Source organism: Phaseolus vulgaris, chromosome 6 (assembly GCF_000499845.2).
Source record: "Phaseolus vulgaris cultivar G19833 chromosome 6, P. vulgaris v2.0, whole genome shotgun sequence".
In the NCBI taxonomy this organism is placed as follows: Eukaryota; Viridiplantae; Streptophyta; class Magnoliopsida; order Fabales; family Fabaceae; genus Phaseolus; species Phaseolus vulgaris.
The window spans coordinates 22,998,639-23,014,781 of record NC_023754.2 but is presented as its reverse complement, the minus strand read 5'-3'; the positions used below and the strand labels follow the sequence as shown (position 1 = coordinate 23,014,781).

The window sequence follows — 16,143 nt, the reverse complement described above, 5'->3', positions numbered from 1 at the left end:
TTTAATCCATTATAAAATTATCAGAATTTAAATATATTTTTAGTTTTTGTGAAATTAACGACTTCTAGTTTTTCTTCTCTATTTTTTTTTATTTGCAATCGTTTCTTTTAATCACAGTAAGATGTGTTACTTTTTCTTTTTATTGTCTATTCAATATTTTATTTCATTTTCAATCTCGTGAATTTTTAAATCAAAATAATTTTAGTTCCTAATTTTAAGATAGATAAATAATATTTAATTTACATGTATTAAGGATTCGTTAGTTAGAATGTCCATTTAATCTTTAGTTCGACGCTGTAATATGATAATAGAAACTAAAAGTGATAGTTTTAATCTTTGTTGGGTTACATGTTTTGTTTGTGAATTATGTCCCTTGCTAACAAGTTAGAACTTTATATTTTAGATGAATTTTCAAATCAACATTTGAATTAAGGTAAGAGAAGTTGATAAATTGTTTTATTTCAGTTGATGAATTTTTTTGATGTAGACATTAAAATTGAAGTGAAAGTGAATGTTAATATGAGTTCGAGTAATACTACGTTTTTAGGCATTTAAGGTTTGGTTCAATCACTCTTGATTTAAAGTGTTTATTGATTAAATGTGTATTTTGAAATTGTTGTACTTTGATGGTAAAAAGTTGTCGGAATAAATATTTTAGTTAAATAAATAAAAATTGAATGAATTTATGGTAAATTTATATATTGATGCAAATTTCCTTTTCTTGAAAGGAATTTCGCTTCATGGTGAATTAATCTGAATCCAACCAGAATTTAGGGATTTCTATGTGATCCATATTCTGACTGAAACCAATGCATAACATAATAAATAACATTTATTAAGTCCACACTTTCGTATATTATCTATATTCAAAGCCATAACACGTAGGTCGGTGCTAAGTTCGGTGTAAAAAAGTGGCGTCTGTGTTATGTTATACACATGTCAATAGTTTCGTAATTGAATTAAAATTCATGGACAATTTATTATTTATTTATTTATGGACTTTCTGCTTTTCTTTTTTATTTTCTACTTTTCTTTATTAACGCATTTTGTTTTTTTTATATTTAAAAATATCTTTTGATTTATACATTTTTAAGCATGAGTATTTTCTACGAGTTAAGGTCTAGTGTGTTAAAAATAGCCACCAAATATTATTGATTTCTTTATTTGTACGATTCAATGAAAAATGTGAATAGTCTCTATGAGATAGTAAAAAGGTTTTTGGTGAAATTATTATTTTAAATTAGAATATTAGTTGGGTTTTATTCCTACTTTACATTGTTTGTGGCTTGTTTAATTCACCCATCCTCTCTTCCAACTCCCACCAAACTGACTTTTGTGATCATTCTTATGATTACCAACTGTACAAAATTTTAATCTAAATGAAACTATTTTTTTTCTTCATTTTCAAACTCCAGTGCTTAATATCACAAAAAAGGTAATCGTTAAAAAAATGAATTACATAAAATATTAGTTATTTAAGAGAAATTAAAGTATAATTACATAATAATGCATTTTTTATTTCATAATAAAATTTCTATGATGATATATTTATATTATTGTATATATTTTTGAACAATTTTATTCATTAATTCTACCATAGTCTAATAAATTAATTTATGAACTTTTAATTCACATTATAAGTTAATAAGTAGTATATGAAGTATAAATTAAAATTGACTTTGTGAGTTAGGAAGATAGGATATGAAGAAGTAGACCATGCCTATATTAATAAGGTACTGCATACATTGAATTTCATTTAAACCCAACAAACCTTGCGCATTGAAATCGTGTGGAGAAACAAATGAATACCATATCCTTCCGTCTACACATCCATGCTTAACACACATGTCTTTTTACTCCTTTACGTGTGGGGCATTCTTTTATAAATGTTTGAAATTTGATATTTTCGAGTTTGGATTAAGGAAGAGATTATGTGAGGATTTGAAAAAATATTTTGAAATGATTTAAAAAAAAAATGAATAAAGTTAGATTGTTTGGATTAAGGTATTTATAGTAAATTTGTTTAGACAGATTTGTTTTTGAGTGATGTGATTAATGTGATAAATTTTTTAATTATTTTAAAATATTAGAATGTAAATTTATAAATTTATTTTAATCTTTAAAAATAATCTAAAAATGAAATAATTTTTTTTATAAATTTTAGTTAATTAAAATTTTGTATATTATTTTTTATATATTATACATTTTTTTATTATTTTTAATTATTAGTATGTTTATTACTTAAATTTATTTAATATTTTTTATTATAGATACATATAACAAATATTTTTGATAAAAAAAATTATTGTTAATATTATTATTTAATAATTTATTTTAATTATTAATAAATTTGTAAGTTATATTTATTTTTATTATTATTGTTTATAATCTTTTTATTTTAAAAAAATATTTATTTACTATTGTTATTTATAATTTTATAACTTTTTTTTTATATATTATCTCTATTTAAGTTTTACGTGTATTGTTATTATTTTATAATTTTTACATTTATAGTATTAATTTATTTTCTTTTATTATTATTTTATAAATACATTTATATTATTATTATATAAATATATTATTTTATTATTATAATATATTACGTAAGTTTTGTTGAATTTCTTTGTGTTTTCTTCGCGTAATTGTATTGTGTCATTTTCTTCTTCTTCCCCAAATCAGTTCTTTGATTCTTCACATTTAATTAGAAACAAACATAATATTCTCTCACAAATTAGTTCCTTTCTATCCGAGTGAATAAACTAAACATTAGTGAATTCGGCGCTATGAGAAGTATCATTCAATCACTAAAGTATTTATCTTATCTATAATTACATTCATGAATAATAACAATTTATATACATAATATTCCTATTAGGGAGATGAGACCTATAGAACTATTGAAGTCTTCTTCTTCTTTCGGTCGGTCAGGTGACTGGGTGGTGAACTGAAATTCTTCTCGTCCTCCCACTTTTCCTTTGGCACTTGCCTCGGCTGAACACCAGATGGTGGGGTACCTGCGAAGGCACTCCGACGCTCATACCTCACTCCGAAGCTCTCAGGTAGGTGAACAATAATAAATGACATACCTTACTCCTTGGGATGCGTGTTTATATATATATATATATATATATATATATATATATATATATATATATATTATTCTAATGGACCTACTTTGTTTGACCCATTTATCGAGGTGGATACCGCTTAGGATTGCATTACCTAATTCTTAATGATGGATTAGCTTCGATGATCTCGATTTGAGCGTTAATTGTAATAGGGTTCGGCCATCGGCCATGTTCCCATGGTATAGGCCGACCATCAGCTAAATCCTTGTGGTCTCGGCCGTCTCGGCCAAGTCTTCTAAGGCCTCGGCCAAGTCGGTCGTCGGCCTCTTCCTCTCAACCAAAGCTCTTAAGCCTCAGCTAGGTTCCCCAAATGTCAGTCAGGAAGACTCGGCCTCGGACAGTCAGGTGGATCCCAACCTTGCCTATACCGGTATACATAATAAATAAAACACAAAGTTTTACCTTGTATGGTAAGTTTCGTTAGATCATGTAAAACTATGCTTCAAAAGAATAAACTAATTAAGGTGGATTAAACCGTTGCAACTCTTCATCAAATACTATACTTTGAATGAATATAACTTTTGATGAAGAGACACCAATTAACGTTGTCACCTTTCACATAAATGGTAGGTTTTCTCATTACTTTCTATATGTTTTTAATACACCAAAAAGGTAACAGAGACAGAAAAGTCTAAAAAACAAATTCTGATATATCAAAAATATAAATTCTCCAATGAAAATATTTATCACTATGTATAACACCATGTTTGAAAAAAATTTCAAAAAATAACAATCATAAACCTTTTCCTAATTATTATTCCTTGTCCTGAATTCATGCTACTATTATTCGACATATTAGTCATGATCTAAGACAAATTTAACATGTTCTTCGCAAAACTTTTAAGAAATAAATTCATTAAAACGCTTCAAATGATTTCCCTCAAATGTTATGTAATTCATAAAAGAAATTGAAATATATAGCAAAAAGAAAAAAAATAAAATGCTATGTGGTAGCTAAATTAGGAAGTGACAGTTTAATGTTATTTATTGCTGATTTGAGCTTTTGATTGTTGGATAGTTAATTTGGACGCTCTTACGTGGATTTGGTTTTTCGATCTTCTACTAGTGACTTGGTTTTTTTTTGGTTGATCAGTTAGTTTGAACTTTGTTATGTGGGTTTATACTTGCTATCATCTGGATGTGGATTATCACTTAATTATTGGATTTGGGTCAACTCTCAACTTTTAGGTTCAATATCACTCTCAGGTGAATGTGTACATACAAAGAGTTCCGATGATAAAGTCATAATCAATTTTTTTTAATTAGCAGATAAGAAACACTTTACTTACTAATTAAACAGATAATCTATTTATAGTATTCATTATTAAACTTTTATTTTTCACACCAGTTACTAAATATATTTTCAGTATTTTTAGTTATTTATTAGAGTTTAATACAATGTTATATTATTCTATTATTTATTTATATTATTTTAACTTTAATTAATTTTTTTATACGCCTTTTGATCTTTAAATCTCTCGATAAAAAATAAAAAATATTATAAGTATATTTGATAAGACATTTCAATTAATTTGTACTATTCTGTATCAGTTATTTTTTTAATCTTATAAATAGTATTTGCAAGCACATATTTTTAGTTGTTTATAACATTTTTTTTTTATGTTATCAAATAATATGTGACTTCAACCTAAAACGTATAATTCGACTCAATTCACATGATTATCTTATCCTATTTAATTTAAAATGGTTGTTTATCGTAAAATATTTTAAAAGTTAGATAAATCTAATACTTTATATATTTTAAAATTTACTTTTTATAATATATATATATATATATATATTTAAATCTATTATATCAAGAATTATATCCAATTCAAACATTATTTTCTATTTAATAACGAATTTGATACATAAACTTTGAATTTCAAAATTAATTTAAATCAAGTTAGTTATACCTTTGAATGATTTTCAGTTGTAAATCATTAAACCGGAAACCCTTTAAAAAAATTATTATCTCATTTTTCTAATGTAGTTGAAAGATTCCATTGTCATAAAAAAAGAAAAAATGCAAAACTCAACATGATTATAGTCAACTTTATTTAATTACATTAAAGTATCTATCTCTATACGCATAGCTTTATACGGTGAAGCTGTTTTTCTTAAAGAAAAAATAAATAACTAATCTCAAAGTTAAACTAAAATATATAAAAAAATTATAATTCTGTTTTAAAAATGCATTAAAATTTTACACTAGCATCATATCTCTAGAAAGATTCATTAAACGCAAAATAAAAATTTAAAATACCTTAACTAACTTTTTATAACATATTTCCACTATAATAATATACTTCTTCCAAATTATCTTTAATCCACCCTAAAACAACCAAGATTTGACTTTTATAATCTTAAAAAGAGAAGATAAAATCTCTATATGAAATAAAATAATAATACGTTAATTATGTATTAATTAGTGGACAGGATTATCCCTGTCACTAAATGAAATAGCGTCTGCGTGCGTGCATAATTAAACTTTGATAAGAAGCATGAGGTAGGGTTATTATCGTCATTTGACTCGGAAGCGTGGCGAACCCACGCCACCACTCGTTTCACAATTTTAACGTTTTCGCTTATTGGACGCAAAATATCTTTTCAATCTACGCCAAGGGTACAACTGTATTTTCCCCACGTACAGTGAAGTGAAATTTCGTGGTAGCGCGTTGTATATAAATACTCCCGCTAATTAATTTGTGGCAAGAAAAAAAAAAATAAAACGCACGAAAGCAAACGCGAAATTCTGTTGTCAAGAGCTCTAAGAAAACAGAGAAAACCCTAATCGGAAACGTTTTCGCAATCCCTAAACCGTAGCCCTAGTGATCCGTTGCAATTGTTTTGGAAGAGGCGAGCTAAACGCACCGTATTGGCGATGGTCGTGAGCCAGAACACGGTCACAGAAACGGAAATTATCTGCCAGAAGAGCATTCCGATGCTGGACGTGAAGTACCACCTTTGCGTGGCGCAAGAACACGGCGTTAAGGTCGAGGTTTCGCCCACCTCCAACGTTGTTCCCATATTCGGTCACGTGAGGGTTGCTGCTGAATCTGTTTCTACCGAAACGACTCGGTTTGAATCGGTGGGTACTACTGGGTTCCCTTTCCTGGATTTATGGAATATTTTTTTTATTGTTTCGGTATTAAATAATTTTTTCTCCTTTTTTCTGATATTCCTTCTTGGAATTTGGTTTTGTTTATATTTGGTGTAAAAAAATGGTGTTTCGTCTTGTTTTGTTGTCGGTTTTCTCTTGAAAGTTGAATCGGTTGATTTTAATTTTTCTTTTTTGATTTCCCTTCTTTGTGCCTCAGTCGGTGTGCATTTATCCTTGAATTTATGTGTTTGACGTGTTCTTTCTCGTTATTTTGATTGTTAGATTTGGGGAGGATTAACTTTTCTTCTGGAATGGTTGTGGGGGTTTCAGAAGCAGTACTTTTTTTAAAAGGATTTTAATTTGGGTGTTTCTATAATTTGTGTTCAGTATGCCTTGCGTGATTAGAAAGCATACTATGTTTATTGCGTTTTAAACATTTTTTCCTTCGGTGAAATCAGGTGATGCATCCGGTGTTTAATATTAGAAAGTTTAGATTCCAGTTGGTTCAAGTATGATAGGGTTTCTTAGTATAAGATGCTTGGTGGAAAAGCTTCTGATTTGTCTGTGTGTCTTTGTTTAAAAAATTCCCCATTAATCTAAACAAATAACGTTTTTGGTGCTGACTAATTTCTTGTGTGTATTTCAGCCCGTGAGTTGCCCTGAGATGATTGGAGATTCAAATTTAGAGGCTCCTGCTAATAAGTTTACACCAGATGTGCGATCTGGCTGTTGTGCTGATATTGGACCCAGGGGATCTATGGATGATGAGCACATTCAGATAGATGATCTAGCTGCCCATCTTGGATTTGACTTTGAGCATCCTATGGCTAGTGCATTTTATGCAGTTTTTGATGGGCATGGAGGGCCAGATGCAGCTGCCTTTGTTAAAAACAATGCTATGAGATTATTTTTTGAAGATGCTCATATGCTGCAATCGTATGATGCTGATGCACTTTTTCTGAAGAGGTTGGAAGATTCTCATCGAAAGGCGTTTTTGGGAGCAGACATCGCCTTGTCTGATGAACAAAGTGTTAGTAGTTCCTGTGGAACAACGGCGTTGACTGCTCTTGTTCTTGGAAGGCATTTGATGGTTGCTAATGCTGGGGACTGTAGAGCTGTTCTTTGTAAGCGTGGAGTAGCTGTTGATATGTCCAAAGATCACAGACCAAGTTATTTACCAGAACGCAGGAGAGTGGAGGAGATGGGTGGTTATATTGATGATGGGTATCTCAATGGTTATCTTTCTGTGACTCGTGCCCTTGGGGATTGGGACTTTAAATTTCCACTTGGTTCTGTGTCGCCTCTCATTGCCGACCCGGATGTTCAGGTAGTCACATTGGCAGAGGAGGATGAGTTCTTGATCATTGGTTGTGATGGTGTTTGGGATGTGATGTCAAGCCAGGATGCTGTTAGTCTGGTGCGGCGTGGATTAAGAAGGCATGACAACCCTGAACAATGTGCCAGAGAGCTAGTTAAGGAAGCTTTGCGCCTACACTCATCAGATAATCTTACTGTGATTGTTATCTGCTTGTCCCCTGTCCAGATTGTCGAGTCATGTCCACCCCACATGCGAAGATTCAGATCCTGCTCTCTGTCTGAAGAGGCCCGGAACAGGTTGAGGAGCTTGCTAGAGGGAACCTGAATGTATATATGGTTCTCACGATTCACATTCATGAAAAGACTGATTCGTGTTTGTAGGCTGTTTTAGAGTTAGAGCCAAGCAGTCAACAGTTTTGTAGGGGGATAGAAAAGGATAATTGTTGGGAGGTTAGACCTATTTAATTTAGGGGATTTATCTGGGGTTATTTTGGTGGATGTAGAGAAACACGTAGCTATCTAATTTTGGCGGGAACAATGGTGGATTTGATTTCAGATTATTGTTAGATCTGTAAGTAAGAGATGATTTGGACTTCTCAGCAATGTTGTAGGTGAATGTGACCACAAAACTAGTTATTTTCTTGATTGTTGCATTCAACAGTGGTTTTTTTGATGGTATGAGATAGTTGAGTAGAGTGCACGGTTCGTCCTATTTGTTTTCTTTTTCTCTACACGTTTACTTCTAATTCTCTAAAATCGAGGCGCTAGAAATCTCATTAGAACTACTACATATGAAATTTTATGCAGCTCATAATGATAATACCAAAAGTAGACTATGGTATCAAACTTTTAATTCGTGAACTCTGCTGGATATCTGAGTGTAACATTTGATTACTAATAAGAAGTAAATTGAAGTTGGGCTATTAATCTTCCTTCCACGCTGTATGTAATCACAGGAAGATTGGCACCTGTATAATATGTGGCTTTATGTTTTTCTCTATCACCCAAAGTTTTGTTTCAATTACCTGATTTTGGGTGTTTCCTTTATTTAACGACGTCACAAAGGGAGAATTAAATGACCAGGATAAAGTTAACCTACACAGATCCTCTGTCTAAATTGTAGACGTTTCTCCCAAAGGGAGAATTAAATGACCAGGAATTTTACAATGATGGTACTTTTTCAATCTTTAACTTCGTAAGACTGCTAATACTGTACAATTTTGTTGCACAAATTCTTTTATAATCATAAGAAGAGTTTGGAGCGAAGAAGATTAATGTTACGCTCTTTGAACCAATAGACTACGGTCTATATCTCTAGGTGATCTTAAAAAATTTTGAACTAAAATTTTATCTAAATCATCAATATTCACAAATGTGTTAAAGAACAATTTAGTTACTAAATTTTCTAAATGGTAAATGGTGACACTAGTAAAATTATACTTCAACACCTAATATGGCATTTAACTTTTAAGCGAAGAATGAACTATACACAAATGTGTGATTTAATCTTTTAGAAGATAAGACTATTACTCTTTTATTTCACAATTCTCAAATGAAGCAAATATCTTTTGCTACTTGACTGAATCAAGTTAGAGATGAAACTTGATTCGAAGTGTATATTCAACCTCAAATTTTAGAATTTAGTGATTATATTCTTGATTGATACATATCTTAAATATATAAGCATAGGGCGTTCCTACTAAATATATAAACTCCAACAACTTACTGTACTAATTTCAAGTTTGATTGACTAAATTATAGTATTGGTTAATAAAATAATCATTTTTTAGAATAGGGTTTTCAAATAAACATAGAAATAAGTAAACAATTTTTTATAAAAATTTCTAATGGTTGATGGACTTAATTAAGATAACATAACTTAGAAGGTTAAATGAAAAGAACCGAAAGGCAAACAATTTAGAGGTTAGAAAAGCAGAATAAAGAGAAGTAATTTTCAACCATATGTTTGTAGGGCTAAGGCTAAAACCTACTTTCAAGGGGTTCATGTATATGCATTTTCCAACATTATCAGTGCAGCATAAATGGTGTATGTGTTTTGTCGTTAAAATTGAACTCAACACACTGATAGGAGCAGTACCTTCTGAGTGATTGCTTTCTACACTGATAGAGAAACATCACACTTGGAAAGATGCAGAAGGAGAGAATCATGATTATAAGTATCTGAATTTGTGAACAATTGCAATTATTAGACTATAGTATCATACTACAAGAGTTATTAAATTATCATTATTTCTGAACCTGTTGAATCAGCTTGGAGTAATATTGCTTTAATTTGTGAGAGCACCCTCAGGTTGCATCCTTTTGGAAGGCAAAGGAACATGAGAACACTAGGCTTTGATAATGGCTTTAGACAAAAACATTTGGAGTGCTCATGTATTACTATTATACCACCCAATGAAAATGTGACAGCATTGCACTATGTTTCAGTAACTGAGGACATTTTTGTTCCATTTGCATCCAACAACAATCACACAATTAATCCACAATGGTGTCCAATTTTCACATATGCATATATATATATATATATATATATGTATGTATGCATCTTTGATATCCTTGTTCAATCAATATTGAATTTTTATACCATTAATATAAGTAAAAAATGTGTTAAGTATGTATTTAGTTAAAAAAAGGGAAAAAAGTGAATGAAAATAAAAAATAGAAAAAGGAGAAATAGAATAAAAATATTTTGTACAAGGAATCTTATTTCACTATAAATATGACTCGTGATGGCACATTACTTTTAAGCAACTTATATGAAATTTGCACAAAATTTTGCTTCAAGAGATAGTTTTTATAAACAGCTCACACTTTTATAATTTTTTTGACATTTCGTCTAGTAACAACTTAAAAATAATTTAATTGTTATAATTAAATATTGATTTAGCAAAATATAAAAATGGGTTTTGAGTGAGAGAGTTAAGCACCATTTCTTATAGAAGTATCTTCATTAACAAATTTAGAAACTCTTATTTTCACGCAGATAAGTTTCACTGGAGCTAACATTTATCACCAAAATAATTTTTTGTTTTTATTTTCAATTTTGTCTAAGAAATTTATATTTTATTAGGATATGATACCAGGTGGCTCATGTTTCTATAATCTAAGTGGAAGATCTTATTACTAGTATTTTATTTCTTAGTTGATCTGCATTTTAAATGTACGTATTTACATATATATGTAGTATAGTATGTGTTTGGAAAAACATTTTATTCAGATTATAGGTGAAATTGGTAGATGAAATTTATATAAAATTATTTTATTTGTGTTTGATAAGATAAACTTTTTTAACGGGCAAGTTTTAAAGCTTTTTTGAAGAAAAAAAAAACCCCTTTTTAACTGAATAGCAACTTATTATATTTTTTTAGATGTTTGTTTAAACTTTCAAAACAAAGTATAAGCTAAATGTAAGCTGAAAATAGTATATTCGGGTAAGTTACTTTAATTGTCAAAATAAGTTGAAGAGGAAGCTATTTAAAAAAAAAGTACAAAGGGACATATTTGATAAAAAAATGTTTTTTTTTTATATATTTTATTTCTGTAAACAAACATAATACTTTCTGATTTGGTAAAAAGAGTGAAAGTTGAAAGTTGTTGCGTCATAAAAAAGTGATTTTTGAACTTGAAAATTGTTGCGTCATAAAAACGTGAAACGATAACTTAATTACCTTTCCATTTCGATAATTCGTATTCCACGCCTTATCTATCAAACACTAAGAAAGACTACACTATACAAAGGAGCCATGCCGATGGCGATGACGGCGTCGCAGTTGCAGTGGGGATGGAGGCCGCCGCCGAAGCAGCAACGGCGTCGTATGATTCCGGTGGTGTGTTCCGTGGCCACAGAGAACGCGCAGAAAAAAGAAAGAGTGAGACTGAAACAGCTTTTCGAAGAAGCGTACGAGAGGTGCCGCACTGCTCCTACCGAAGGCGTCTCCTTCACTCTCCAGCAATTCAGCGACTCTCTCGACAAATACGACTACGAATCCGAAGTTGGAGCAAAGGCACGTTGCATTCCCTTTACCATCTGAAAATTGTTTTGAACATGTGTATGGTTGAGAGTGTTTTGTGTTTACCTATTTTATACTATTTTGCGGCATTTGCTAATTGATTGTGTTTGAAGAAAATGAAAGAGGGGGAAGAGGTTTTAAATTGTGGTTGTAGTTGCTGTGTTGTTCTCTGACCTTGTGTTGTAGGGAATTATGGACAAATGCAGCTGATGTGACCAATTTAGGTTATATAGTAATTCTTTATGTTGTAGAAATGCAGCTGATGTGGCGCAAGTGGCAGAGACCCTAAAAATCTAGAAGGGTTGAGGATGAATTTTGGATCCTTGGTAGGGGCTTGCAATTGTAGCCTGCATTTATGAAACTTTTTTTATACATGTAAGAGAAGAAAATAAAAAGGTAAAATGAACTGAGTTTGCAGAAGATAAATGAGGGAGTTTTTATAAAAGTTAAGTGCGTAAGTTGATTTTACCTGACAGGAGAAACTCAATTCTTTTTGCCTTGCATATGTTCTTCTTTAATTAGAGTTTACAAGAAGTTTATCTCAATAGGGCCCAGTACATTTTATATTCTTTTTGCCTTACATATATTCTTCTTTAATAAGTGTTTACAAAGAAGTCGTAATGGGGTGTAGTACATATATTTGTTTACATATATTCGTTTTGGGGGGTTTTCAAATGAACTAGTGATGGTTTCTGTTTGTGTTTTCAGGTTAAGGGCACTGTTTTTGCCACAGATGCGAGTGGAGCTTATGTTGACATTACTGCAAAGTCCACAGCCTACTTACCCCTGCAAGAGGCTTGCATCCACAAAATTAAGAAAGTGGAAGAAGCAGGTATAGTTCCTGGCTTGAGGGAGGAATTTATGATCATTGGTGAGAATGGAACGGATGATTCATTGATCCTGAGTTTGAGGTCTATCCAATATGACCTTGCATGGGAACGCTGTAGACAACTTCAGTCTGAAGATGCTGTTGTCAAGGGTAAGGTGGGTTTTGCTAACTGAGAAACTTAATTCAGTTAATATTTGGCTTATCTGTTTTATTTCAAGTCTTATTTGTTATGACATCCGTATGGGGTAATCTGTCAAGTAAAAAATATAAAGTAAAGCATAAGAAAAATTGATCTTGTTACCTTTGCAAATTGGTTTATTTGATCTTGAACTACATTAACTTTTTCATTTCCCTATCCATCTCTATCTTCTGACTTATATATGCTTTATGGCTGGCAGGTTGTCAATGCAAATAGAGGTGGTCTGGTGGCTCAAGTGGAAGGCCTCAAGGGGTTTGTTCCATTTTCACAGATATCATCGGTTAGCTCTTGACATTTACGGACTTGCATGAATTAGATTCAACTTGTAGCAAAAGCTCAACTTATTGGCATTAATGAAAGTATAATAAGGTCTTTGGTGGGAACAAGAATCAAATAAGGGTAACTTAATTGTCGGTGTTTCAAAAGAATGTAAAATTCAAAAGCATATAAACAATAGGGGTATAAATGAGTTGAACTGCACTGAACACTTGAAACTCAAGCTTGGCTTGCATAAAAGATGGTGCTCAAGCTTTGCTCAAAGTTAGAATTTTGGCTTGGATTGTTGGGAAACATAAAGCTTGAGTTTGACTTGTTTAACTCATTTCTAACTTTTCTTTATCAAATACATTCTTAATATTTTTGTTAAGTTTATCAATATTGTATTTAATAGATATTTTCTTTGCAAAAAGAAATAAAAGTAAGAAGTTTCTTTTCATGTTTATTCTTCTGTATCATTTTAAAAATTACGATTTCAGCTGCTAATTCAAACACTTTCCCTTTTGCCTCTATTCTCAGAAATCAACTGGAGAAGATCTTCTTGAGCAGGAGATTCCTTTTAAGTTTGTGGAGGTGGATGAGGAACAGTCTAGACTTGTCCTCAGTCACCGCAAAGCTGTGGCTGAGAGCCAAGGACAGTTAGGAATTGGATCAGTAGTCGTTGGATCTGTTCAAAGCATAAAGCCATACGGTGCCTTCGTTGACATTGGTGGAATCAGTGGCCTCCTTCATGTCAGTCAGATCAGTCATGACCGTATAACTGATATTGCAACTGTTCTTCAACCTGGTGACATTCTGAAGGTAAACCTATGATAAGCTACACTGCATTTGCTTGGAGTCACAAAGTTATGTAGACATAAATTCTCATTTATTATTTGGTTAGGTGATGATCTTAAGTCATGATCGGGAGCGAGGACGAGTAAGTCTTTCCACAAAGAAGTTGGAACCCTCACCTGGTGACATGATTCGCAACCCAAAGCTTGTTTTTGAGAAGGTATAATTCAAAGAAAGTAAATCAAGTTTTTTGCCTGCTACTCATACAAATAAATTATAATTGTAGGACTTAAGTGGCTTCACTTGTCGTGGTTTATTTCCAGTTTTCTACTTCCTGCTTCTTCTGTCCTTTTGATTGATAGAACAGCCAAAATACTGGGTTCCTTTGATTATGTTATACTTCTTTCTATCTCTTCCTTTCTGTGACAAATCTGATAAAACCTTTTCATTAGCATTATTACATTTGAAATACAACGCACCCTTATAATTCTAAATTTGTTTTTAAAGGCGGAGGAGATGGCTCAGACCTTCAGACAGAGAATCGCGCAAGCAGAAGCTATGGCTCGTGCTGATATGCTTAGGTTCCAGCCAGAGGTATTTATTTGTTCGAAATCTTATCTCACTGATTGATACTGAACGGAGTGCTAACCTAGTTAGATTGCATTCGGTATAGTGATGCATTAGCATTTTCGCTTGTGATAAAAAAGTAAAGTCACTTGCTAGGTTCGGACACGCCTGGACACGACTCTTAAATGGTGTGTCCGTGTTAGAAACACATTGAGCATCGACACTCGTACGATACGAATAAGGGAAGTGTCAAATTCAAAAAATATTTGTTGGATATCTGAAAATTCTAGCATGGTTCCAACATGTTTTTAAAAAGAACAAATACATTAATTTTCTAAAAATTCAAACCTATTGCTTAAATTTTTATTATGATTATAAAAAGAATGAACAAATCATTTTGAACCAGTCATAAAAAACACTTTTCTTCTACAAAAAAAAAACTGAGACATACGTGTGCACATAAATTTTTATTGTCAATTTATATAATTCACAGTTATATAATATATAAATTTGTGTTCTTGTGTCCTATATTTTAGAGATTATGTGTCGAAGTGTCCGTGTCGTATTAATGTCTATGTCAAATGACTATTTAAATTATTTTTGGTGGACCTATTTAGTACATGAGATACAAAAGTTTATATGCATTTCAATTCTGATGACCTTAGTTGGGATACCAGTACTTTTGATCTTTTGGAATTAAGACTACTGAAAGACTCTTATTTTACTGACTTGAGATATATGAATACATTCTTGCTTCCAACTATTACAAGTTTAATCTTTGGGTTGGATATATTTCTTTGATCACCTTATAGCATTCCTGCATACTTACAGAGATGCACTATTTGTTCATTCGGTGAACCTATTTCATACCTATCCTTTTGTTTACAGAGTGGATTAAGTCTCAGCGGTGATGGAATCTTAGGACCACTTTCTTCAGACTTGCCTCCAGAGGGAGTGGATCTGAGTGAGGTACCCCTGGCTGAGGATTCATGATTGAGAACTGAGGGGCCTCTTTCCTCCCCTTTTGTTTTTCTCTTGGTCTGAATATTGTTGTAGAAAGAAGAACCTAATGTAAAGAACAGTTCTTTAGCAATTCATTTTTGTAGAATAGGCAGTTGTAGAACTTTTCATTTCCTCTCTAAATTATTTCGAGGGATTGTCGATGTTATCTTTGATTAGATTGACAATAGTGGAAGCGCAGTTCAACAACCAGATTTACATATTTGTCTCTGAACTTTATCATCTCCAACTGCCAGAAACGCAAGTGTATGTTATAAGCAACATTTGCAGTACCTATATTTCATTTTAAATACAATTTGTTATGCCACGCTATTTTTAAGCAACTCATACTAAATGTGTTCGAGTTTTGCTCTAATAAGTAATTCTTGCAAGTGCTCACATTATTATAATTTTTTATTATACTTCACTTTTTAACAAATTAAAAACAATTTAATTATTATAATATTTTTATTTTCATTTTTCTTGTTAAGCATAGTTTCTTGCAGAATCAACGTTGCTAAAAAAAAATTAAATTCTTGTTTGTAGTCATATAAATCAGTTCCAGTATAATTTCTTATAATATAGGCTTACCTTATCGTTGAACAAGTGAGTAGTCTCTCCTAGAGATATTTTAATATGTTTTGAGTCTAGGAATGGTCCCTGATGACAATAATTAAGGTTCTTTTATTTAAACATAATATTGTATAATATAAAAGCAGATATAGGTTGATCAAAATTATTATATTAAACAATTAACATTGTTTTTCTTTGATTACTCTCCTGTTGTGGTTTATCATTTAATTATATATATATATTAAAATTGAAAATAATTAAATATTTAAGAGTTTTGATCTTTTCGTTCCTATTTTCTAACTGGATAGAAAAGATTCATGAGACAATTTTATAAATATTTTAAAATC

The 16,143-nt window shown here is 31.3% G+C and overlaps 2 protein-coding genes across 3 annotated transcripts; both read left to right on the top strand.

The window, feature by feature from the left end:
- Nucleotides 1-5,831: 5,831 nt before the first annotated feature.
- LOC137831968 (probable protein phosphatase 2C 13) lies at nt 5,832-8,260 on the top strand. Of its 2 annotated transcripts, none has more exons than XM_068639896.1 (2): nt 5,832-6,219; nt 6,878-8,260. In XM_068639896.1, the coding sequence occupies exons 1-2, from the start codon at nt 6,013-6,015 to the stop codon at nt 7,871-7,873; spliced, it is 1,203 nt and encodes a 400-aa protein (XP_068495997.1). In that variant the 5' UTR covers nt 5,832-6,012; the 3' UTR covers nt 7,874-8,260. The 2 variants fall into 2 exon arrangements, with proteins under 2 accessions (XP_068495997.1, XP_068495998.1); XM_068639897.1 differs by lacking the exon at nt 5,832-6,219 and adding an exon at nt 6,243-6,689.
- Nucleotides 8,261-11,200: 2,940 nt separating this feature from the next.
- Nucleotides 11,201-15,442, top strand: LOC137831967 (small ribosomal subunit protein bS1c-like). The gene is made up of 7 exons (XM_068639895.1): nt 11,201-11,573; nt 12,288-12,563; nt 12,807-12,887; nt 13,403-13,684; nt 13,767-13,877; nt 14,165-14,251; nt 15,113-15,442. The coding sequence occupies exons 1-7, from the start codon at nt 11,313-11,315 to the stop codon at nt 15,215-15,217; spliced, it is 1,203 nt and encodes a 400-aa protein (XP_068495996.1). The 5' UTR covers nt 11,201-11,312; the 3' UTR covers nt 15,218-15,442.
- Nucleotides 15,443-16,143: the final 701 nt, after the last annotated feature.

What these genes read in the sequence shown, in the direction of transcription:
- LOC137831967 (XM_068639895.1), top strand. Translation starts at nt 11,313, where the DNA reads ATGCCGATGGCGATGACGGCGTCGCAGTTGCAGTGGGGATGGAGGCCG. An exon ending in ATGCTGTTGTCAAGGGTAAG is followed by an intron (nt 12,564 to 12,806) that starts GTGGGTTTTGCT and finishes TATGGCTGGCAG; the next exon opens with GTTGTCAATGCAAATAGAGG. An exon ending in CAAAGCTTGTTTTTGAGAAG is followed by an intron (nt 13,878 to 14,164) that starts GTATAATTCAAA and finishes TTGTTTTTAAAG; the next exon opens with GCGGAGGAGATGGCTCAGAC.
- LOC137831968 (XM_068639896.1), top strand. Translation starts at nt 6,013, where the DNA reads ATGGTCGTGAGCCAGAACACGGTCACAGAAACGGAAATTATCTGCCAG. An exon ending in AAACGACTCGGTTTGAATCG is followed by an intron (nt 6,220 to 6,877) that starts GTGGGTACTACT and finishes TGTGTATTTCAG; the next exon opens with CCCGTGAGTTGCCCTGAGAT.